The following is a 26,000-nucleotide window of genomic DNA, read 5'->3' as shown; positions in this document are numbered from 1 at the left end:
CTCTCTCCCTCCACATGCTCTTCCATTAACGGTGGCACCAAGTGGGAGGTCCTCTTGGCTGGCTTCTAATCCTCTCGCTAATGTCTATCACACTGGCACTATCATAGTTCAGGGTCCACAATCCAACCTCCTTCTCTTTGATCAGTTCCTGCCTTCTCTCATTAACTCCCTTCCTTCTCCTGCATCTACACCTTCTATTCTCTCTCCACCTCCTCTGACTGATGTACCACGCCCTGTTCACGATCTCAGAAAATCTTCAAAGGCACAGACATCCTCCACCTGGCAACTCTTAATGCACGCTCAGCCAACAAACACTCCACTGACATCTGTCTCTGATTTGAAGACATTGACCTTGACGTTCTTGCTCTTACCAAGACATGGTTCAATGCCAGCTCAGTTACTGCTTTTGACTCCCTCCTCTCTGATGGCTTCAGGATCATCTCCAAGCCTTGCCATCACAGTGCTGGTGGATGGGTTGCCTTAATCTTCCCTGAATGGGTTCCTGCTTCCATCCTACCTACCCATCTCTACTCTTCCTTTGAAAGCCTTGCTTGCAAGTTGGGCATCTCTCCCATCTCCACCCTGACCATTGCCACCATTTACCCACCTCCAGGTGCCACCTCCCTGTTTCTCTCTGAATGGGCTGACTTCTGCTCTTCCTTACTTTCATCCACATCCAAACTTTTTCTACTGGGTGACTTCAACATTCAACTGGACTCCCCAGGCTCTGCATCCATGCTCTTCCCTGACCTCTGCACCTCACTTTCCCTCTCTATTCTCCCCTCTGTGCCAACCCACTTAGCTAGACACACTCTGGATGCCCTTATACACTCGGAACTCTCTCTCTCACCTTCACTAGTCCCCCCTCTCTCATGATCTAACCATTCTCTCCTCCCACTTGAGTCCCCTTGGCCCCCAGACCGCACCCACCCAAAAGACCTACCAACTTCATTCTCTAACATCCGCCCGATGAAACGAGTGTCTGTGGCTGCCTTTGCTTCCACCTTCATCCCACCATCCCCCACACCTCTGACTCTACCGCTGACTCTGCCCTCAGCAACCTTTACCTTTCCATCTTCAATACTCTTGACATTCTTACCCCAGTCATGAGGATCCACCTGAAACCTGCCTCTAAGCGTAGCACCTGGTACGACACCGAACGTGCAGCCCTGAAACGTAAGTGCAGGGCAGCAGAACGGAAGTGTCAAACCTCCGGCTCATCCTCTGACAAACTGGCTTGCCACCTGATCCAAAGGCAATACAGACACTCCATCCATGCCAGGAAAAGAGCTAACATTCAGGCATGGGTTTCCGGTGCATCCAATAACACGGCTGAACTTTTCAAGATCTGCAGGCAACTAGCCAATCCCTCCTCAGTCTCCTCCTCCCCTTCTCCCTCCCAGGCCATCTGCAATGTACTGGCCTCCCACTTTGCCTCCAAAACCCAGGACATCATTACCTCCCTTGCTACTCTCCCTCGCACCTAGTCCCACACCCTGCACCTAGTCCCACACCCCTCACCTCGTCCTCCCTCCCTTCTCCGTCCTCCTTCTCCTCCTTCACCCCTGTCACACCTGAAGAAGTTACCAGAGTTGTCTGCTCCATATGATGTGATATATGATATGGCATTTATAACGTGCCTGTACACAAGTGTTTCTAGGCATGACAAGACAAGGAGGGGGATCTTACTAGGCCTTGTGTCATTCAGATTGCACCAGCGCAGGAAGTGGGAAGGGGGGATGGGAGAATTGCAAAAGGGGGTCTGGAGAAATGAAAAAGGGAGGGAGGTGGAGAAGTGCAGGTAACAGAGTGCAGCCAGCCTGTGGCTAAGTGCCGGTAATCAGAGGGTGCAGCCAGCGGGTGGCTCATAAGTGCAGAGAGAGGGGACTGTAGGGTTACAGATACAGACGACAAGTGCTGGAGGGGGGCGAAAGGCAGAGTGAGGTGCAACTGGACAGGCAGGGACCTGGGACCAAATTCAGAGGGTGGCCGGGTGACCAGTGCATGGAACAGATGGGTTGACAGCAGCAGAGAGGAAGAGAGAAAGTGGAAGCGAAGAGGAAGGTCTTGAGTTGCTTCCAGAACCAAGGATGGTTCTGCTCAAGTTTGAGAGAGGCAGGGAAGCTGTTCCAGATGGAGGACCCAGCCGAAGAAAGAGATCTGCCCACAACTCTCTGCTTGGAAAAGCGGCTGACCCTCAGAGAGTTGGAGGTGGATAAGCGGGGAGCTCGAGAAGGGAGATAGTAAGGAAGAGAGAGTTGAGGCAATGCAGACCCAGGCCCCAGAAAGCCTTGTGAACAATCCAGAGGGTCTTGAACTTGATCCTTACTGCCACTGGGAGCCAATGAAGAGATTTCAGAGCTGGAGAGATACGATCCCCGGGCTTGAGGCCAAGGACAAGTCTTGCGGTCCTGTTCTAGATAAGTTGTAGAGGACAGAGAGTAGAGGCAGGAAGATTTAGAAAGAGGCTGTTGCAGTAGTCCAGTCTTGAGAGGATCAGAGCTCTGGAAACAGTGAGCTTCTGGGGGAAAGTGAGGAAATGCCTGCAGAAGAGTACAGGGGGAGGAGGAGGAGGAGACTATCTCTGGTAGATAGCAGAGAAAGGGGAAGGTATGGAGTGACCTCCCCGCAAAGTAGTGTGGTGCACTGAGGGAATGGTATGGCCCCCGTGGTCGTGCAAGAGTTGGATGGAGAGGGTTTGAGAGCTCCCCTTCTTAAGGAAGAAGAGGACAGCCTAGAGGGTGCAGTACGGCCCCTAGCACAACAGAGCACAGGGTGGAGGAGAGAACGCTCCGCACAAGAAGAGAATAGCAGGAAGAGGTTGGTGAAACCCCGACGAGAAGACGACACAGGTGCATCGGGGTGGACGCCACAGGCTCACCCAAAGAGGATCTGTCCGGCCGAGCGTGTGCTCGCAACATGAATGGTATATGACAGGGGAGGATGAATTTGAGAAGGAAAATTGTTTGCGTTGGGGGGATAAGGATCAAGGAGAGATGTTGGAGAGAGAAACGTGCAGAGGGCTTTAAGGTTTCAAGGGGAAGATGGGCCTGGAGGTAGCAGGAGTTCAAGAAGACAGCAGGGAAATTGGCATGGAGACTTTGCTGATGTTTTTTGTCCCCGCAGTAGGAGCCCGTTAAGGAAAGAAAGGAGGAGTGGCAGTATGGAAGCCAGGATGATGCGTCCAGGTGACAGTGGGGCAGCAAGAGGTGAACAAGAAAGGGAATGGTCAGTGCCATGGGTCAGGCTGGGTGCTAGGTTTGGGACACAGAGTGGTCAGGTTGGGGTACCTGGGGCGGGTGGAGAGATGGAGAGGGTGTCTGCAGCGGCATTGGTGAGGGCAAGCGTGAGAATTGTCTCCTCAGTTGAAGTACAGATGGACAAGGTCACAGACCCAGTGGCCCAAGAGGTGGAGGAGGTTCTTGCAGAGAAGACAGGTGAGAGTACAGAGAAGACCAAGAAGATGCTTTATATGGGTATTACAAAGCCACTGGGCACGCACCTGATGGTGGTAACAAAAGAGAAAATATGGGCAGGGGAGTTTGTGGATGTGTTTAAACTCTTACACAGGGAGATGAGAGCAAAAGAAGGGTCCAAAGAAGAAGTGCAGGAATTAGCAGCAAGACCAAGGGTACCGGTGACAATTGAAAATTGGACATCAGCATTTATAATATATTCTAGCGTTTATTGCAAAATTCCTTTTCAATTCTTGCACCACAACTATGGAACACTCTCCCCAAAGAGATTCGAACCATAGGCCACTACCCCCAATTGAAATCAAATCATGGCGTTTCACCGACAAATAGCTTTTGACTAATTTTCAACCACTTCCACCCACACTAGATAGCAGTTGAAAGAGCCAAAGAAGCCGGCCTTTCACATCTTACTTGCATACGGTCTCCGTACGTGCAAATGATACAACATTCTTACTCTACAGCACCAATGTCCTAACCACTCGCTATCCTATTGAAGCAGTTCTATATTTCTCAATCAATGGGCAGTTGGTTTCTTGGATACCTCTTGCTCTACACATTTAACTTCATCTTTTGTCACAAGTGTACTCTACAATTTTTATTATCATTCAGCTCTACTGATATTATATTTGCCTTTTTTTATTTTGGCTGTACTTCTGACTCTTCTCATACCCAAATTTGACTCTCCATCTCACTGAGATGTGTGTAGCTTTGCTAAAATATATGGACATAATTAGGAAAGCCGTTACGAGTTTCGGGGGGTTTGCATGGGTGAGATACGATGAGGAATTTAGGGCAAGGATGGACAAGCAAGCTGTATGGTTAGAGATCGATATGGACTTATGGTTACAGTGGATGGCACCTACGCGTCCTGCCCCAACACTGCATACAGCAATCGGTTCACCCACGCCTTACCGACCCTTTCATGGACGCCCTGCCTTCAATGAGGCGGGGGATCAGAGGCAGGGGTCAGCCATCAGCAGCATGCTGGGCATTTAATATGGAGGGCTGCACTACAACAGTGTGCAAATTTAAGCACAAGTGTAGCAGATGAGCGGGACGGCATCCTGTTGCACAATGTTTTGCAACAGGTGACAGAGGGAGGAGGCCTGGGGCAGGGCAAGGAGTTATGGGGAAAGGCCTATACTCCACTTAAGGTGGAGTTGTTGGAGGAATGGGTCAGTTTTTACCCGAATAGGGAAGGGGCCAGGACTTGGGGGAAGGTTTTTGTGAAGGTTTTAAGTTGGGATATCAGAGTCTGAGGAGGCGGCGGTGGGCGGAGAATAGGGATCTAACAGTATTACGGTATACTGTTAAAGATACCGTGAAACAATTAATTGAACAATAATAACCATCACATTGTTTGTACCGGTATACCGTTCATACCATTAAGTGTGCTTTTCAATCTGATTTGGAAAGGCTGCAGTAAGCAAGTGCTGTGCAGTCTTGGTCTTGCACTGTTGGATGTGCCGTCTGCCAAGTAGTTTCAGTTTGAGCAATTTTTAATGCCATTCCATAAACCACATGTGCCTGACACAAAATCAATATGTTAGCAATAGGAAGAATAAATACAGTGCCAAGGAGGAAAAGGGTTTGCTTTTTTTTTAATTTAGATTTTTTTAAAGCACTCATACAGCCCGCTGCGCTGTTAAAGAAATTGTTTATTTAGTTGTGTAATTGTTTTTGTCTTAGTTGCGTATTTATAACACGCTTAAACACCCAGAGGTTTCTAAGCGCGGACCCGGGGATCGAACCTGTGTTGCTTCTTGTCGTTTTGCTTCTAAGGCGCGCACATTGCCGCTGAGCTATCCTCCCGGGACTTTGGGTTGGCGGCTTTGGGGTTAATATATTTATAATGGATAATGTTTTCTAAACATATGACAATGGGGGATTTCCCTGTAAGTCACACTGCGAAATTTACTCATCTCTGTGGGTATTCCCTGCTGCCATACCAAAGGGTAATATGTCCGTGATTACTGAACACTTTTTGGCCCAGAAGTAAACTAAAGGCTGTAACGTAAAGAGAGAGTGCGTGTGCATGCGCACAAGCGTATACTACCATCAGACTCCATTGATCTGTGGCATGCAGGTTATCAAGATGGCAACATGTTCATCTTCACCAGTAGCCAGTGGGGGAGCTAAAAGCCTAAATGACCACTTAAGAAAAGCTATTCAGTTTGCTTTGCCAGTCGCAGCAGGTCTCCCCCCCTCCTCCTCCTCTCCACACGTGTGTTTGTGTTTTGTGGAAGCAAGGGGTGACATTTCAGTGGAAAGTATGTTGAAAAGGCCAATTCTGGCCCTGGGTGCCTGGTTTTGTTTGTGATGAATAATCTGACAATTTATGACCTTTTAGACAATATTTGTTAAGATTAGTTAACTCCACCTGCAATACCGCGATAACCATGATATACCGTCATTTGGCAAGAAGGTCATTGTACTGTCATAAAACTAATACCGTGACCCCCCTAGCGGAGAATTTGAAGTGTGATCGGGAGAATTTGGAAGTGGTAAGGTTGGAAGTTGCAAAAGGAGGTGGCGGTGGGGAGAGTGGTCGGGCCGTTTACGGATTTGCCGGGTGACTTGGTGGTGTCTCCTTTAGGGATTGTGCCTATAAAAGCAGCTAGAGAATTCAGATTGATTCATCATTTATCATGGCCAGAGGGCATGTCAGTGAATGACTTCATTACACCAGAAGATTGTGGGGTATCCTATGCCAGTATGGATCAGCAGTGGGCTTAGTGAGGAAGGAAGGGTGTGGTGCGTTCATGGCCAAGTGCGATATCAAGGCAGCTTTTCACTTGTTACCGGTGAATCCGGAAGATGTTGGTTGCTGTGGATGCAGTTCGAGGGTCAGATTTAAGTTGACAAAGCATTGCCAATGGGCTTCGCAGTTTCTTGTACATTGTTTGAGCATTTTAGCTCTTTTCTGCAGTGGGTTTTTACTTACAGTTCTGGTTTTGAGGGAGTTTTGCATTATTTGGACGACTATCTTTGCATCAGTGGGCGGGCAAAGAACAAGAATGTCAGCGGATGCTAGAGGTTTTTCAGACATTCAAGCAAGATTTGGAAGTGCCATTGGTGGAGGATAGAACTGAAGGGCTGGGAGTTGTTTTGACTTTTTTTCTATAATAGAGCTGGATTCAGTGGCCATGACTGCACGCTTGGTTAGTAGGGCATCTCAATTTCGTGTGTCGGTGGGGGGCCCCGGGACACACTTTTTGCAGGAACATGGCACGTTCTATGGCAGAGGTGAAGTATCCAGATCACTGGGTGAGAATTTCAGGAGCGGACAGGGAGGATTGCAAGATTTGGCTAAGATTTTTGGAAGAATTCAATGGAGTGTCAATGTGGCTGCAAGGGGACCCAGTTGCATGGGAACTTCAGGTCTTTTCAGATGCAGCAGGTTCAGGAAGTTTTGGAGTGTACTGGAGGGGTATGTGGTTGCAGAAAAGTGGCCTGAGCAGTGGCAGAGAGGAGGGAGGAGCATAGCCTTTTTGGAGTTTTTCCTGTTGCTAGTGGCACTGGAGCTGTGGGGTGGAGAGTTGCAGAACAAGAAAGTCTATTTCAACATCGACAATAAGGCAGTGGTCAATATTGTGAACAGGCAGTCAGCTAGGGACCAAAGGGTAGCCAGGCTAATGAGAAAATTTGTAATGCGATGTCTGAAGTTGAATGTGGTGTTTAAAGCAACTCAAGTGCCAGGGAAGGAAAATTGGCATTGCTGATGCATTATCTCATTTTCAGTGGCAGATATTCTGTGGGATGGCACCAGAAGCGGACGTTAGCAGGCATCGGATCACGGAGGAGCTGGGGCGGCTACGAAACTGAGAGCACTGCGTTTAGTAGAGGGGTCTCTAGCCCCTGCATCTAGGGCTGCATACAAGAGGGCATGGGTGGACTTTCTATAAGGGGGCGCCCAGTTGGAAGGGTATTGAGGATGCGGAGGAGAGAAAAAGGGATGATGTGGTTGAATTTATATTGTGGTGTATGGACAATAAAATATCAACAATGTTCTCCGCATCATTCATTAAACTATATACCGACTCTGAAAGAAAATTTACTAAAAAATGGCTCTCTTGTCCTATACATAATTTTATTACAAAAATATTTATTATTTATAAGAAATGTTGATTAAAAGCTTGTGATGGGGTTATTAAGTGCCTACTTTGCATCCACAAGACACAATCTTTGTAGTGTATATCTTAAAAAAGCAAGTATGGGCCTATGTCGTTGCTGATATACAGATGTCTCAACTCAAAAATCTCATGCATGACAGGATTTTTGGATTTCTATGTCAGAGAGGCAAAGTTTATTTCATTGTGTATGTCTAATCATTGCCTCCTGCATGCGCTGAGGCACTCAGCACCACGATCAAGAAATGCTGAAGCATGTCTTAGCGTAGCAGTACATATTAGGCTCTTCCGATGGTCACATAATTTCTAGTGACACTACAAAACTGTCTTTGTTCCTGATGCCATCTCTTATATGTTGAATGTTGGAGTAGAAATTTATCAGATGCAAGTCAGAATGTGTAAGGCTTTTTTCCTGTGATGGCGTGATTGAGTGTCATAAGGGAGTGCTATTTCACAGTTCTACACTGGCATATCTGACATAAGAGACGGCATTTACTGGAAGTCATTATTTGTACTGGATCAGATGTATATCATGAAGATGCTATCTATGCATGATCCTCATTGTAATCTCCAAGCAATATTAGTTTTAACATTGGAAGATGTTCACCTATGAACATGTATGGAATAATGTGGGATTTGAATTTTAAAATATCCCAATGAGATAGGCCTGATGAAGAAGATGGGAGAAGCCTCATGAGAGGTGGAGAAGACCTGGTAGTGAAACTTTAGAGTAGAGAGATGGAAGCATGAAGAGGAGTAACACCTCCAGCAGAATACCCGTGGAGGAGACGGTTTGGGTCTATTTGGTCAAAGATATTTGACCTTTTCACTTTTGAATGAATTTTTTAAAATCTTCCTTTGGTTGAAAATTCAGGGGAGACCTCCCACAACCCCCCAACCCCTATTCCCTTACCCCACACCATATATATATTTAATTAAATTGGACCGAATTTTGACCAATAAACCATCAAAACAATTCGGTCAAACGTAAAAGGTCAAATGTTTTTCGACCAAGTATGCTAATACCGAAGGAGACAGACGAGAGAAGGCGACACACAGGGGAGGAGGACAAGATAGACAATCAAGGAGGGGAGGGGAAGCAGGCCAGATCATTGCAGGTAGGCGAGGAGGAAGAGGCGCAGACGAGAGAAGAAAAAGGGAACACAGGAAGTGGAGAAAGGGAGCAGGGAGTTCCTGCAGAGGGAGCATCCATTACACCTGTGCCAGCAAGGCCCATTGCGCCGGTGCAGCCTGGAAACAAGACTTGCTGCTTAATCCCCTGCTACTGACAAATGACTGTGGCTGGTTCATGAATGAACACCCTAAAAAACAGAAAAACAGTTACTGCATTTGCCCAAAACAGAGAGGTGCAAATCAATGTAACCCTTTCAAGGAGTTTCATCTAAGCCTGTTGCTTCATAATGAACGGTGTGGCATTCGGTTACGGAATGTAGTATACCAAGGGTGCACGGACCATTCGCTATACGTTTTCTTCTGCAAGGGTGGTTAAAAACCCCAACCATGAGGCACAATTGAATTACTGCATTCAGACGAGAATATCATCGCATGCAGTAATTTGCTTATCCTAAATCTGCGTTATCAAGAAAGTAAAAAATGCCTTTCTATCCAAAAAATAATTGCAGTTCAGGCTGTTGCTGTCACGTAGCAGAACTACTCACGGATTGGTCAGTAATGATGCTTGTGTGCATTCTGCCTTGCACTGCACCTGCTGCAAATGATTGCGAGATACTGCTCGTGCTTGTCCAGCCAGTCGAATACGCATCCTCTGTGTGAATACGGGATGTGTGTTTGGAATGCCAGGAGAGCCTCCTTCTCATAGATGGATTAGCCCATTGGCGGCGCAGAAAGGGGTACAAATATGATGCGTCTGTTCTTATGTTCTTTGTGAATAGGCCACACCACTTCACTTGAAAATATGAATGTTTTGTTGAAGAGCCCCTTTAGTTTCAATGCTTTCACTAGAACAATTGTTTTTTTGCCTCCACCTTTTGAATCACGTGGAGGTAAAATGATGAGGTTTCTAAACATTCCTGTTTGCCTCAATTTCATCAATTGCCTCAATTTCTCTGGGTGATGTTGGTTGGAGATTCTAATGGCCGTGCCAATTCCCATAACAATAACATCAAGCATAGAGGGAGTGCTGTCTAGAGGCAAAAGCCTCTGGACTTAAGATGGTGGGGTTGAGTAGCCAGGGTGAGTAGCAGCCGGGACTTCATCTGGACGACTTTGCCAACCAGACACTCCCTTGCTCAGTACCTTTATCCCCCCTAGCCCAATAATTTGTTTTGCTTGCCCATGGTAACTCACTATGTGGGCCTACTGATGTTTTGGACTTCAACTCCCATCAGACCTAGCCAGCATCATCAGTAGTGATGAATGAAGGGAGTTGCATTTGGCTCAATGGCTCTCTAGTTTTAACGATCTGCTTATATATGTTGAATGTGGCATGTTGTTGCTGTTTTTTTTAGAGGAAATCTGTTCGCTCCGGCTTGGTTTGCGATTAACCTTTTCTTTAAGAAATTGAAAAAAGGACTAAAGTATTCATAGCAGCCAGCAATTAATGCTTATCTGCAGTCAACACCTTTACGGACACGTGATGCCTGGAAATACGCCGTTAGAATATACTGTAAAATAGAGGCATGTAGACTCTTCCAGGCGGATGAAAGCGGACGCTTGGGAGGATGGGTCCTGCTGGAGTAGTTAATGGAGCAGAACCATGTTCTGGAGAGTTATCCTGTTCAAGCCTATTCACTTGTTTGGCATGTTTTGACAATGATTCCAATTTGTGTGAAAGGGAGTCGCTGGACCTAGGTTTTACAAGCCCCTGTGCAGCAAAATATGTGCAAGCCCGCCCTTTGGATATTTGTGCATTGCTATCATGGGAAGTGATATCAGTATTTGATACTTGAGGGCATCACAGGAAGTTGCATTAGAAGACGTTGCTTGGAGTATGCCAAGAGATGAACACCCTTGTGATGCATAATATATGAATAGTCGCTCTGATTATTACACAGGAAACCAAATACTGTCTATTTAACCTTATTGAGAGTTTTGTAATAGTATATACTATGGAAATTAGCCACTTTTAGGGCCTGCCTATTTTGGCAAAAAGGCACAGTGAGACTTGTGTTGCCCAGGAATTATACACTTCAGTTAGTGAAGCCAGTGCCTGAACCCCTGTTTGTGATTTTGGCTCCTGGCCACTTATCTTCTCAGCTCAAGTTGTTACACATGAGCATTCAAGTTTGCCTTTTCTGACAGGTTCATAGAATTGACTTCAAAAGTACATAAATCATATACTAAACCAAAGAGACAAACTGCACATCTTCTTTAGGAAGCAAGTTTGATTGTAGTTGTAGTTTTTCCAGTCAGGGTGGGGAAAAGTAAGATGAGCACTCAGAGGACAACAGTCCTTCTAAGTGTTGAAGGCATCCTTCAAAACAAGTAGCTTGATATCATTAGCTGCTTGCAGTTAAAATTTGGCACAGACATTCCGATTGCCACCATGAAAATTTGAATTCTAGGAAAAAAGCAGTTTCTGGACATGCCAACAAGCATGTACAATTGAAATAAAGTAGCTAGTTTAAAATGTGAGGTGTATTTTGTGATGACTCAGTTTAACTGCCTTGAAAAATGGTACATATTTGAGATACTAACTGGGCCTGTGTGGGGCTTTCAGGTCTAAATGGTAGTATTTATGTTCCTATCACTCTTACTTGGAGGATAAATCGTCTCCTCGCGCCAGGAAACACTTCAGTATCACATTTCTTTGTTTTCAGGAGGGGATTTACATGTAGCTACAAGGCCCGGCAGGTGTCTGATAGCAAGTCCTCCCATCGCAGGGTGCTAGAGGAAGGAGGACCGGCATTGCAGTGGGAATCAGCCCCTGCATGCTTCACTCTCAGGCCAGCAAAAGTAGTTATGCAGGGTCAGGTGACGCCATCAGAGACCCCCATTGGCACAGGGGCCTGTGGTTACCATACAGACTGCACATGACTAGGGGTGGCCCTGGTGGCAGCCTCCAAACGAGTGTTCTTTCTGAGGGTCTTCCTTGAGGGCAGATCAAGACAGCAATATATGAGTATCAATGAAAAAGGGTGTGTTGTAATTGGATAGTCAATGGCACACAGAATGGTTTGCAGCATTTGCTCGCTGCTTTCTCCAAATGTTGCCTCGTCTCATTCTCTTAAAGTGAATCGCACCAAAACTAAAGTGATGCATTGCACAAAAAGAAAAAAAATAACTAGATTTCGGTGGGGAGTTGGGTTGGATTTGCTGGAGACGATAGATAGCTTTGTCTACCTCAAAATCCAATCACTGTCAAACCCCAAAAACTACAAATGAAAGAATGGTTAAAAACCTGTATAATAGCACTTTTGAACCAACTAAGTAGAGTTGATGCAAGGTATGGCAAATTCTCCTGGATTCCTATCCTGAAGTTTTACAAGGTGGAAATAGTCACAAAAATGGTATACAGCATTGAGGTTCGTGCATTGGTATCACGTCCTTTTGCCGACACCCATTTTTCCAAAGGGTGTTTTGCCGCAGGAGTTTTGTCGAAGATTCCCATCAAAATTGTTTGGGGGTGGGAAAAGGTAACTAAAGGGTTGGGGGGATGTAAATAAAAAAATAAAAAATTAAGGGAGGCTTAAGAGGAACCCCCCAAAAATGATAAAAACATTTTGATTAAGTTTTTCAGCACAACTCCTGCGGCAAAACACCCGTCGGAAAAAAGTGGGTCGGCGAAATGACATGGAACCCATGAATTATGGATTTAATATTTTTTATCATATTTAGAAGGAATGATCTGGAGGAGATCCCTAAGGGTCCCGAGTTGTGTACCATTGGCAGCTATTAGATACAAACTTGGTTTGTACTTTTTAAAATGTAGGGTCTGCTGCAAATTGTAATGTTTTTATTATAAGATTTTAAGTCCAATAAAAGAATCTCTGTATTATGATTTAAAAAGAACTTTAGATGTGAATGGGGACAGATCTGTATCAGAGTTTGCTGTCTTTTGCATCGACATTCTTAGAGAAATTGCTTTATCAAGTCTTGACCTGAGGACGAATCCTGAGAAAGTAAAACAAATTCTTTATGAATCCAATTGAGCAGTAACAATGGACGATATACATGGGTATGAATCCTTGATACAACTGACCTGTGAGCATAAGAGAGTAGGAATTTTAGCACATATCTTGCAATTTATCCGGACAGCAAGATCAGGCGTTGGTTTTTAAGATTGAAATGCAATTTGGAAATCCTGGTCAGATATGGTCTGACACAGCCTGAACTCGTGGAGTGCAGATTTTGCAAGGAAAAAGGACATATTGAGACTCTGAAACATTTGATGGTGACATCTTGTAATGAAGTGCAAGGTACAAAAATGACATTCCTTAAAAAAATCCAAATCTTGTTCACTTTAGGTGAGAAGGAAATTGTTTAGAGTTATTGTTTAGCAGGTCGGACAATTTCAATGTAGCTAGCGCAACAGTTTTTTAAAATTCTTTTCAGTTGGAAATGTCCGATACTTCTATAGCACTCTAGGGAGCGTGAGTTTACATGAGTCTGGAGACTTTTTATTTGTCATTAATTTACTGGTGCGTTTTTGTAATGTTGATGAAACTTCTTTTCTTCTTTTTTTTGTTTTTGTTTTAAAGGTCTTAAGAATTGGGAATTATGAATTTTTACATGTAAAGACATTTTAGATGGAATTTTAGATACACATAATGAGATTTGTCATATGAGTATTTACTTAAATGGCTTCTTTCACCTTTGGATATATGTGAGTTTAAGATTATTAAAAGTCATTGTATAAAAAAATGAAGACCAAAATCGTATACATTTCTTTCCAGTCCCTTGCACAATGTTTACGTACAAGTGTTCAAATAAAGCCTGCATCAGCAAGACGAACCCAGAATGTGACGGGGTACCGGACTGCAGCAACGGGTCTGATGAGATCAACTGTGGTGAGTGCAGCTTTGGCATCTCACACAGGCACTCAACACAGCAGGCGATATGTTTGCGAAACAACTTCACATATCACTCCTTTTACCAATAACTGCTATGCATCATCACATTTTTTTGTTTTATTGGTTTATTTCAAACCTTTAACAATTAAGAAAGAATAAAGGCATATGCATATATAACCAAGTAAAAAGGAAATTTCCTTTCCAATTTGTGCATATAATTTTGTACAAATTTCCTGGTTAAAACAAAGGGAGCAGACCAAAGGACAAGAAAGCAAAACAGACTACAATGACAAATATAAAAATCAGTAAAGTTACATTAGACTCAATTCTCCCCTCATTGTACCGCTCCATCATCATACGGCACATTCTAAATAACTTCCAAAAGTGCCACGTACAGACACTCAGTGCTTTCTAATTACCTCAGGGCCATCACTCAGCAGAATTCCATTCTAGAACTTCACCAGGGAAAAACCTGTGACTCTCACCCATTAGAAGTTTTAACCACCAATCATCTGTGTCTAGTGTGGGGGCTGAGGCAAATGTGGGGCCCAGAAATAGAGTTTGTTGATCTGGCCAGCCTAAGCAGGTTGTTAACAGATGCTTCAATGACTCTATCTCTGAGAGGTTCCGACAGTATCTACTGAACGACGGGACTCCCTTCAACTGTTTCCCGGCCACTAATAAAGCCCTGGTGGGACACAATTCTAATGAATTCTCAAAAATTCTCCTTGCACTTTTGGGCAAGGGAATATTTGCAGATATTTGGGTACACATTTTGCATGCTTTGTCTCCAAGACATAATCTTTCATGACACTGAGCTTGTTTCTTTTAGTCAGGGTCAGTATCCAATCCTGTTGGTTAAGTTTTTTTTTTATTATTTATTGCTTTGGTTTATTTACAAACCTTTACAATATCACAAAATACAATATACAATATCACAACATTTATCAAACATTGATTGTACAGAAAAAAGTTTTAAAAAATGCATAAAAGTACCAAACTTTGAATACAAATGAATCTTTTTTGTATCAAAATTTCCATATCATAGTAAACTTGCATTATGTTTTCAGAATAAAAAAAAAACACAGATGAGAAAATTTTCCTCAGATCCAGATCTGCGTAAATCAAGACAAATAAAATCTTTTACCCAGGTTAACTCAAGTCACAAACATTTCTCAAAAAAGTTGTCACAGATATTTTTAAACTTATGCAATTATCGTGTAGCATTCTGTACCATATGAAGTCTCTTTGCACTTAATGTATAGAAACTACAAATTTTGAGAAGTACTTTATCCTCTGAGTCTTTAAACAGGGTCAAACCAATAAAATGTGCTGGAGAGTTTCAACAACATCAACAGTCTTGCAGTACCTGCACCATGGATCACCTTCAATTGTACGATTTGTTAAGTTTCTTTTGTACCAAGGTTGGGTTAGAGATTTAAATTGCCACTGAACAGTCCAGCTCTAAAAGACAATGGGCCTCATTACGAATCAGGCGTTAAGGGGTTAACGGCGCCGTAAACGGCGCCGACCCTTAACGCCTGATTACAAGGTCCCTTAGCGCCATGGTGATATTAAGGCCTGCTTTTTGCAGGCGTTAAAATCCATGGCGCAAAGGGACCATGGTGCTAATTACGCCACCGTAATTTACGGTGGCGTAATTAGCGCCTTCCCCACTCCCATTATGCCCTATGGGGCAAAAATGGGAATGGGGAAGGGTAAAATGGGAAATGGGGATTTACCGCCCCACTCACCTTGGAATGGGGCGGTAAATCCGCCATCCACCATGAGGTAAACATAGTTTACACCATGGTGGTAAGGGAACGACCCAGGCGGTAACTTACCGCCTGGGTCGTAATGAGGCCACATCAGTGAATTTGGTTTTCCATTGAGATAAATGATCTTGATTAATGGAATTTTCATTATCTACCAAAATAGTCAGTTGTGTGATGGATTGAGAAAGCCAGGATTTGCGAAAGAGGGAGAGGGATTTCCATTGGGATTTCCATTGGGAAACAGAGTATAAGGATAATAGGCCCAATTCAAACTGAATACAAACCATGGACATACTCCTCGGGAGTCGCAAAATGTGCTTCCAAAAAAGGCCTTCTAACAATTCCCAGATTTGCCAAGTCAGATTTAAAAAAGATTCCGCCCCATACGTAAGTATTGGTATCACTTTTTTGTTATAAAATTCTAAGGATCTAATTGCAGTCCAAAAATGTTGGGTGGGGGTACCTTGGAGCCCACATCACACGTACTCCACTTACAGTGTAACTGGGTTCATTTAATATTCTAAATCCAATTCTAGCATTCTTCGGGCAAGTGCTTGTCAGCAGGTTGGCCAATTATTTTCATGCCGATATTATGGTATGTAGATTTTAAGCACATGTCAGTATTATTGCCCGGGAGATTTTTGTGTTGAGATGATGGTATGAAGATATTTTTCTTGGAAGTTTAGGACTGGATAGCAACACATTTTGTAGATGTTGTGCAGCCTGAAGCCTTAGATGTAGAGCAGGCAGTGTGTTTTTTCGTTCTTGATGCTCTAACTCTACCCCGTCTCCCTTTTCTTCTAGACTGTGGAAACGCACCCTCGCTTGGATTTAACAAGATTGTGGGCGGAAGTGGTGCCTCCCGTGGGGAGTGGCCATGGCAGGTCAGCCTTTGGCTGCGGCGGAAGGAGCACAAATGTGGGGCTGTCCTGATCGCAGACCGGTGGCTGCTTTCTGCAGCTCACTGCTTTGATGTGTAAGTCAATGTAAAAATTACGGAAAGAGATTCCTGTCCTAGCCTTGTGAGAGCAGCATTTACACAAGTGTCACTGCGTGGATTTCCCAAAAGTCTGCCACTTTTATGATTTACGAAAGTGCCATTGAGCCTTCAGGAAACCTGGGGAAAAGCCTGGCTTATAGAGGAAAAACTTATGCAGAAATTATTGATGACACAGGGTCAGTGGCGTAGCCAGGAATCAAATTTAGGAGGGGCCAGAGACAAACGTAGGAGGGCCACAGACAAAAGTAGGGGGAGCTGCCTATAAAAGGGCAATGTGTGACGCCAGAAGCACTCCTGAACAGAATCTTTGGTTCACACCAATTATCACACCCCACTGCACCTCCCCTCCCATCAGAATGTAGGCACAAAACCATTAAGTCAGTAATGACCCATCATTAGCGGTTTCATGCACTACAATTCATAAATTTGTTTAAAAAAATGGATTAGCAGAGTTTGCTAATTAAAAAGTTTGGATTAGTAAACAGACCCATTTGATTAGCAATTTTGCAACCTAATATTGTTAATGTCACCAATATTTATTTGAACCCAAGACATGAAATGAGCAACAATACAGCAGTTTTGCATGCCACTGAAATAAATTTGTGAGAGGCGTCAAGCCCTGCAAATTCGTTAAACTTCAGCTAGACCTGCAGGTCAGGTAACTTAGTTTACCTGTTCAATCTAAGAGACATACATTTGACACACACATAGCAACAGAGGACAACCCATTTTAAAATGTGGTGTCTGTAAAATGGTGCTTGTCACTACAAACCCACTTTATGTTTGGCACACTGCTGCCACCCAGAGGCCAGTTATGCACAGAAACTTTTATTTAATGTTTACTGCAAACAAAGTAGATGTTGAATAAAAGTTTCAAATCTCTCTTGTGAATGCTACTCTCTCTTCATAAAATCTACTCAACTGTTTGAATGGGCAAAACGACTTTGCGTGCCAAAGCTGAATGTCGGTAAAATGTAAAAGGTCCGCTACATTAATGGACACAAATAAATAGCCATGATAAAAAGGCTCTGAAAACAGTTTTTCCTGCAGGTTGTAATATGTAATACAAGCATAGAGCAAAGTGAGCTCTAGAGGCTAACTACATGTTCGGTATTGCAGTAGATCTTTAGATGAACAGATAAGATGGAACTATAGATCACTACTTTGCGCAAGCATTTAGTTTGCTGTGCTTAGTTCTTTCTTTCCTCTTTCATAATAAATACACAGAGTGGATTGTGTAGCAGGCAGAGAACTGGCCAATCTAGCTGGAATGTTGTAGTTTGTGGTCATTTCACTTTCACGATATCTGGTATAAAGCAACAGGGTGATAATATAGAATGTCAAGGAGTATGGGTTGAGCACCAGTTGCAAGATGTATGCAACCTGCAGATTACAGAACAAGGTTTACCATCAAAAGCATTTGATCATGTGATAAAGCACATTTTTAAATGTTCACTAGTGAACATGATGCAACTTCCCCAACAAAATGGAAGTTGATACTATGAAATTCAGATACACTAACCTAAGCTTTACTGTAAAGCATGGAGATGATGCAGGGTTTTAAAGTTTCAATACTGTAATGATGTATTATTTAACAACTTACATTAAGGAATAGAATTGCATGACTGTCTTTTTAAAACATATAAAGTTGACACGTAGTTGTCAGTGCCAGACAAGATATAAAAAGCTTTAAAAGTATCATGCCGATTACTTCTGGTGTGCAATTATTTGAAAAAGAAATTCTTCCCTAGCACTCCTACACATGCCTTTGGCACTTTCCCTCCATTAGCACTGAAGTGAACAGAGAAAGCAGGGTGAAGAGAGCACTGACTGCAAACCTACAGAATTGCATAGCAAATTGCTATGAGACACTGCTGATTTCTCTTATTCTGATTAGAGGGGCTGCTCTTGGCTACAGGGGGAACTTAACAGCTCTTCATTGTTGTGTGGGGGCCTGTGTGTGTGATGGACACAGCACTGCAGACAGTGCTCAGAAAGTAGCACAGCTGAGGTGAGGGGGGCAAAGGGAGGCCCAGGATTTCAGAGGAGGGCCCCGGGCCCCACCTAGCAACGCCACTGACAGGGGCCGTATTTTAACTTGCTTGCAAAAGGCAGGCTCTGCAAGGAGAATGTCTTTGCCCTAAATTACTGACGGTAACTAGGGCCATTGTCAGGCCATAAATCCGGCACATGAAAGAGTCGAGGTTTTGAAGTCAGTATGCCACATTCTTTGGTTCACAGAATATGGTGTTTTTAGAAAAAAGTGTTCTTCCTCCCTGAAACAACACTTTTTAAATTTTACATACACCTTAACATTGAGTCCTATAACAGCCGCTGGAAGCGCAGTTGGAAATGAAAGCTAAGCTAAAGCTCTATTTTCATGACAGTGCTCAGGGTGCTTTTAAATTAGCCATTTTTGGCAGTCCTTTCCATTGTTCCTACTAGTTAGGGAAACCCTCTTCTTCTGTTCCCTAACCCTACTGCAACCTAGGGTTTAGCAACTCAAGGAAGTCTTAGTTGGAGGGCAAGACAGAGTGTACTTACTGACAAAACCAAAATAATAATAATTAAATATGTAACGTCTCTGCAGTGTGTGACCGTGTAAGGCTTTGGTTACAGGTTAGCTACCCACCCCCAGCCCCCATGTGTGATTTCAGTGTCAGGGACGTCACTTCATCAAAATGCCAGGGATAGCAGAAGTGACATCACATGACCATTGATGCCCTGATGATACCACAGGATGTGATGTCATTTGACCCTGCCCCAAGTGACATCATGGGAAGTGATGGCAAACAACCTTCAGATTTTTCAGATGCATCTAGCACCCGTGTTTCCAGGTGCTCTCATTTCAGCCAGATATAAGAACCGAGGCACAGAGGGAGCCGTGATTTGTTCCACAATCACACATTTGGGAAATGTCATTTTCCAGATTCGACGTGGGGTCTCTATGTAAAACATACATAATGTAATACTTGTAACAGGGTAACTGAAATCTCTAATGCAGACTACAGCTAGTGTATGAAACATCAATAGATCAATGGACACAGAAGTACGTGTTATCTGTGGCATTGTTGTGTTAAACTAGCCAAAAAAGCACTGACCTGGGGAGGCGTGCACTGCTGTTTACCCAGGAGCAAAATGCAGCATGAGCAAGGCCTGAAAATTAAATCATTGACCAGGATGTAGTATCAACACAATTCCCTGGTTATAAGTGTATCCATGCGAGAGTTGCATGCACACAGGGGAGTGCACCTGATAATGTTGTCTTTGCTGTACTATAATGCCTGGGAAAGGTTCTTTCAATATACCCAAGACCCACCCATAATTCTTATTATCTAAGGGTAATAGTGGGTGTCAGAGGACTTAAAAAGCCCCCAGCATTTAATGTAATATAATTTCTTCACCCATGCATCCGTAGCACCACACAGTGAGTTGTTTTTTTGCAGAGTGTAAATATTTGCCATACGTATGCGATTGGGACTGAGCATAGCGAGGGAGCCCGAACTAACAAAAATGGGTTTGGTGGGATCGGGAGGGGGGATTCTCCTCCCTCCCCTAAGACATTTTCTTGAATAATGTGGTAAAATGGTGCATTAAACAGTACGCTTTCTGTGAACATTTGGGTAAAAGGCCAATAATCGGTTTTGTAGGGTGTAGGGTAAATCATGAAAAAGTACAATAGATGCAAGCCACCAAAAGTGCACAATGAATTATCATGCCGGTCCCTGCAATATATGCCAGTATAAAAAACATGTTCATGCTGGCTGTGCCCATACGTTTCCATGCTGGCTCCACTAACATATGCTAGCGTTCCCATATAAGACCATACTCATGTTCGCTTTAAGATTTCTTTTATAGTATCATTACTGGCACTGGGCACAAAACTGGCTCTGCCAATATATGCAAGTACTCCTATGCAAGAACACACTCCCGTTGCTTCGGCCATTAAAAGTGGCATGTCACAATATGAAAACCTGTCCAAACTGGTTCCAATTTAACACAGTTTAGACCCATAAGAACACTTATCATGCTTGATTCATCACAGATGCTCAATTAATAAAAAGTCATGCTACAGTAAAAATAATATACAGGCAGCTAAACCAAAACATCAGCCTATCCAGGTAACACTACTTATCATGCTTGCTTTTTTGAAGATGCCGAGTAATAAATGTCATGCCACAGTAAGCAATGGCTAGACTGACTGCAACAAAAAGCCAGTCTAGCCAGGTAATGACACACATGAACTTGGCTCTGCCTGAAAATTCCAGTAAAACATGCAAAGTCAATAAAGGATGTGGAAAAAATACTCCAGTGATCCCCAGTCTCTCAGGGCTTTGCACACACATGCATCCCCTTTCACACACACTGGTCACTCACCCATACATTCCCTCTCACATTCATTCACACTGCATTCACCACACAGTCACACACCCAACCCCCACCCAGAACATTCAAACACACACTACCACATTCATACTCATTCACCCGCCAGTCACTCACTCACACACCTTTTCTTACCTCCACTTACGGCATTCTCTACACAACCACACACCCACCCACCCACAACATTCAAAATCACTCCATCACATTCATGCTCATTCACTTGCACCTTCTCTTACATCCACTCATTGCATTCTCTACACAGGCACCAACCTAAAACATTTAAAAACATGCATCACATTCATAGCACACACACACCACATTACTTCTCATTCACATACATACCCCCGACACGCACTTCACACATGCAAAATACACATCATACTTTTTAAAAAAAAAGCATTTTGTACCTTTTTTCTTGCAGCTTCAGTCCGTTCTTCCAGGCCACCATTGGCTGCTTCGTGCTGCTCACAAACAGGAACCAGGAAGCTGCAAGAGCTTCCTGGTTCCTACATGTGAGCTGAAAGGAAGTCGAGGGAGATGGGGTTGGAGCTAAACGTGGTATGTGACATGTGCCACATGTCACGGTCAGCTCCAATGCCAACCCCTACCAAGCACCTCCCCGGCCCAGTCTTCAGCCTGATGGGTGAGGACTGGGTTGGTGCCCCACCAAACCTGTTGAGACAGGCCCCCCCCACACCATAGGGACTCGCACTACACCAAGAGCTCCATTAACAAGTAACAGAGTAAAGTATGATTAACATTCAGTTACAGCAATGGTCATAGTGTCTGTAAAGGAAGATCCACCCTAAAAGGTAGGGTTTTTAGATTTTTCCTAAAAGACCAGAAGGAAGTGTCATTTCTTAGTTGCGTGGAAAGATTGTTCCATAGTTTGGGTGTGATCACCAGAAAGCTTGAGCCTCCCTCTTTCTGTCTTCTAAATCTAGGGGTGGTGAGACTGTTAGTGTAGTGGGAGCGAGTAGGTCTGCTGGACTGAGTTTTGCTGATCAGATTGTTGAGATAGGCCGGCGCTTTGTCGGAGACACATTTGTGTGTGAGTGTGAGAATTTTAAATATGATCCTGTCTTGGACTGGGAGCAAATAGATGTTCCTCCTCGTGGACGAGATGTGCTTGTTGAAAGGGATATTCAATGCCGCTCTGATAGTGTTATTTTTCACAATTTGTAGCTTTTTAATATTTCTAATACTAGTTCCAGCAAAGAATGAATTGCAGTAATCAATCCTGGAGAGTATTAATGCCCTGGCCAACGTGATGGAATTGTCAGGGGTAAGGAATGGTCTGCTGGCTCTAATCAGTTTAGCTGTGTCCACAGTTGAGGAGACTATAGAGTTCACCTGTCTATTTAGGGTGAGGGAGGAGTCAATGGGAGGATAGCTCAGGGGCAATGTGCTCGCCTTGGTAGCAAGACGACACGGAGCAACACAGGTTCGATCCCTGGGTCCGCACTTAGAAACCGCTGGGTATTAAGCGCTTTATAAATAACTTCTCATATAATATCATATCATAATGTAGACCCTGAGGGTTTTTATTTCGTTGGCCACAATGATAGTATTGCCATCAATGTTAAAGGATGTATACTCTTGTGGGAGGTTACTTAGTTTAGTTTTGTTTCCAATAAGAATCAGCTCAGTTTTGTCGTCATTGAGGGACAGTTCATTCTGAGCCATCCAAGCCTGGATGGCCAGGTAGATTATATTTAAGTTTTTTGAGTCTGTGTCGTAACAACCAGTGATTGGGATAAGTATTTGTGTATCAACCGCATAATTTTTATACGTGATACCCATTTTGTCCAGTTTGTCGAATAAGAGCTTGGTGAATGCATTGTATAGTGTTGGAGACACACAGGATCCTTGGGGGACGCCGCAGGTCACGGATCCAAGGGGGGCTGCTGAAGTGTCCGAGAAGACCCTTGTGGTCCGATTTGAGAGAAACAATTTGATCCAGTTGATAGCATCTAGGGAAAAGTGTGCAGCAGTTTCAAGGTGTTGGCATAGAATATCATGATTGACCAAATCAAGGCTGCCGAGAGGTCTAGTAAAAGGAGGATGCACAAATCACCTTTGTCTTTGTATTGGTCCATTTGCATTTGCAGATCATGTAGAGCTGTTTCCGTTCCATGACAAGGTCTAAATCCTGATTGTTTTAGGCCTAGGAGATTATTATCTTCCAAGTATTTTTGGATCTGGTCCAGGATTTTTAATAAGAACAGTACTGTAGTGATGGGGCGGAAATTAGTAGGGATGTTGGGTCTAGTGTGGGTTTTTTGAGTAAGAACAGCGGGTGACCACAAACTTGTGGAACACTACCGTCCCCTGCACACCCTAGTGTTGTAATAACAACCAAATACTAATATGATTTTGTAAAATAAAACTTTATGAATTGATGATCTTGTCATCAGTGAATATTGTTATCCTAGGAAAAGGATTTCTTAGTAAAAGATATAATTCAACATAACAGTTGTGTAAATTTATAGCAAAATCATTCAACATTAAACACATTTTTCTTTTGCAGTTAATGGCTCAAGTTGTCACTATTACTTCATAGTTTAAACAAACCAATCCCTCAGGATTCATAAAAATGTAATTAGTATATCACAGGTAGACATTTGTACTTTGCACAATCTCCTAAGCCAACTATCTCGATGGTATGTGATGTTGCCAATGTTTCAAAGTATAAAACTCTTTACGCGTTTCAGAGAATGTATCGCACCTTCTTCAGAAGGTGCCTACCAGTAATTTTCTTTACTCTGTTTATCTACATAAAATAGTAAATAGATGAAAAATATTATTATTTTAGTAATTTTAACATAGATTCGTATTGATCTGTCATAACTCGATAGTTATTCATCAGTAATCACCTGATTCTGCTTTTTGCTGTTCTTTGTTAAGAATTCTAGTGCCAATTTGGTTTGCACTGTGATGCCAATTCTAAAAAAGGTAAGAGAGACTATGTGTAAGTCCCAATTGTAGAGAGGAGTGCTTTTGTTAAAAACATACAACTTAGTCTACCGCCTGAATTGTGTTGATAGAAAAAAGGTATCAATAGTTACCTGAAAAGCAGGTTAGATGCAGCCCAATAGAATATATGGTCTAACTTCTGTGGTGTGGGTGGCTATATGCGGTCTTTCATCCAGTAATCAGCCTTCAGGGCGCATTCATAAGCATGCATTCACATGTGGATTGGAAAGAAATCCTCAGGGGCTGTTCTTGTATGTTATAGATACAGTGAATCTCCACCACTTATTGTATCCATTTATGTAAAGTGGTCACAGTGTGAAACAGCACATTGTTAAAAATATTTTTATCAATTAGACATGGTGTAACATAATCAGCTGTTGCTTGCTACATTCTGGATTCAATCTGATGTGTCTCTTGTATATCAAAACTCATCTGCAATAAATATATGGATGTACAAAAAACAACTATTCGGGGTCTAAGAGGTATTCTAGGTCATACATAAATGTATGTCATCATTAAATCCATTAACAGATCCTTCACAGAGTGAAGGTAGCGACAGGCTTACCTGTATTAGAGGACTCTTGATCATATGTGTTCAGAAGTATATGTATTCAAGGTAATGGCCTTAAGTACTGATTTAGCCTCCAACTAACGGTTCAAAACCGGCATAGAAGGGTACCTGCAATTATGTTAAAATTAATCAACCATCTATCAGTCAGGAAAAGGTTCTAACTAAGTTAGGTCCCATTTAGATGCTGAGATCCAATCTGTCTATTAGGATCAGGGCTTACCTGAGAGGGGACTCTCTGGAACGGGCTTCAAACTAATGATGCTCGAAAAAATGGCAAAATGGCCGCCGTTATATTCACGTATCGTGATGACATCATCGCATAAAAACGCGATGATGTTGATTTGTTTACTTTTTAGCCGCAATGTGCTAGAGAGTAAAAAACGAACGTAGGGGCTTAAAAAAGGTACCCTTGTCAATGCTTTCCCCAGTCCGGGTATGAAAGAAATAACTGTAACCTCTTTATAGCAACAGTGCCAAATTAATCCAAATATCCAATCCATCCAAAAACTGCTAAATCCGGTCATTATCTGATGATTAAAGGAAGATCCAGTTATGCTCACAGTCTTGTGTATGTGTACATAAATAACACATAATCAGAAAACTATTATTTTTAAAAAAAGAACACATATGGTTAGATTCGTGGTAGCCGTACCTTTCTCCCATATACTGCTTACTCAGTCTAAGTATGTCTATGCACCCTATGTTTACTGCTATTATTGTCTTAAAAAAGCAAAAGGCATATTTCTGTGTTACTACATAAACAATGTGTATCTATTTATCCACTAGCGTATGCATTAATCCAATTTTGCTTAATTAGACTAGCAACATGGTACTGCTGTATGGGAAGTTTAAAAACTATTGCAGATGGTATTGGTAGTTGCATGTTTGAATAATGGTTGGGGACCCTATAGGAAAGAACGCGTTATATTCTTCATTCATTCCATTTGAACAAAGGCTGTTCAATTTCTCGATCCAATATAGTTCCCTCTGGCTCATATGTCTGCCATGGTCTCCTCCTCCTGGTGATTTCTTTACCTCTTCCAAAATAATAACTTTAAGTTGCGCTATGGTATGTTTATTTTGGGCAAAGTGGCTTGCAACTGGAGATTTCGTGTTATTGGTGTGTATATTGCTCTTATGTTCATTCCACCTTTCCTTAGCTTTTCTGATGGTTTGTCCCACATAGAAAAAGCCACAGGGGCAGCTGAGTCCATATATGACTGATTTCGTGTCACATGTGGTATAGGTCCTTCAATCTAATTTTATGTCCACTGTGAGGGTGTCTCACATAGCTTCCTTTCATAACGTTGTTGCAGTTACAGCAGTGTAAGCACCGGTATGTGCCTGTTTTTTTCTTTTTCAAAGTTTGTTGTCTGTCGATCTTTGTTCTTTCAGCTTTCACTAGCTGATCTTCAAAATTTCTCCCCCTTTTGTACGCAATGAGCAGTGCTTTAGGGAATAGTCTGTCCAATTGTGGATCCATCTTGATGATGCTCCAATTTTTCTTAATTATTCTTGTGATGTGGTAGTTTTGTGCGGAATATCTCAATGCATGGAGGAATAGAATGTCCTTAGACTTGGTCTTATTGATAAGAAGTTCCTTTTGTTCCAGGTTTTCAACTTCGATTTTGGCCCTTTCAATGATGTCCGTTGGGTAGCCTCTTTTTTTGTATTTCTCTGATAACAATTGGTTCTC

General features: G+C 42.9%; 1 protein-coding gene across 1 annotated transcript in view; it reads left to right on the top strand.

The window, feature by feature from the left end:
* TMPRSS9 (transmembrane serine protease 9) overlaps window positions 1-26,000 on the top strand; it is a 485,595-nt gene that overhangs the window by 359,652 nt on the left and 99,943 nt on the right. The window contains exons 16-17 of the mRNA XM_069649605.1: window positions 13,483-13,596; window positions 16,179-16,350. Coding sequence (XP_069505706.1) covers window positions 13,483-13,596; window positions 16,179-16,350 — 286 coding nt within the window. The remainder of the gene's footprint in view (window positions 1-13,482; window positions 13,597-16,178; window positions 16,351-26,000) is intronic.

This window comes from Ambystoma mexicanum, chromosome 1p (assembly GCF_040938575.1).
Source record: "Ambystoma mexicanum isolate Mex_15411 chromosome 1p, UKY_AmexF1_1, whole genome shotgun sequence".
Classification (NCBI taxonomy): Eukaryota; Metazoa; Chordata; class Amphibia; order Caudata; family Ambystomatidae; genus Ambystoma; species Ambystoma mexicanum.
Note: the sequence above shows the minus strand (reverse complement) of the source record. Positions and strands in the feature narration are given on the sequence as shown.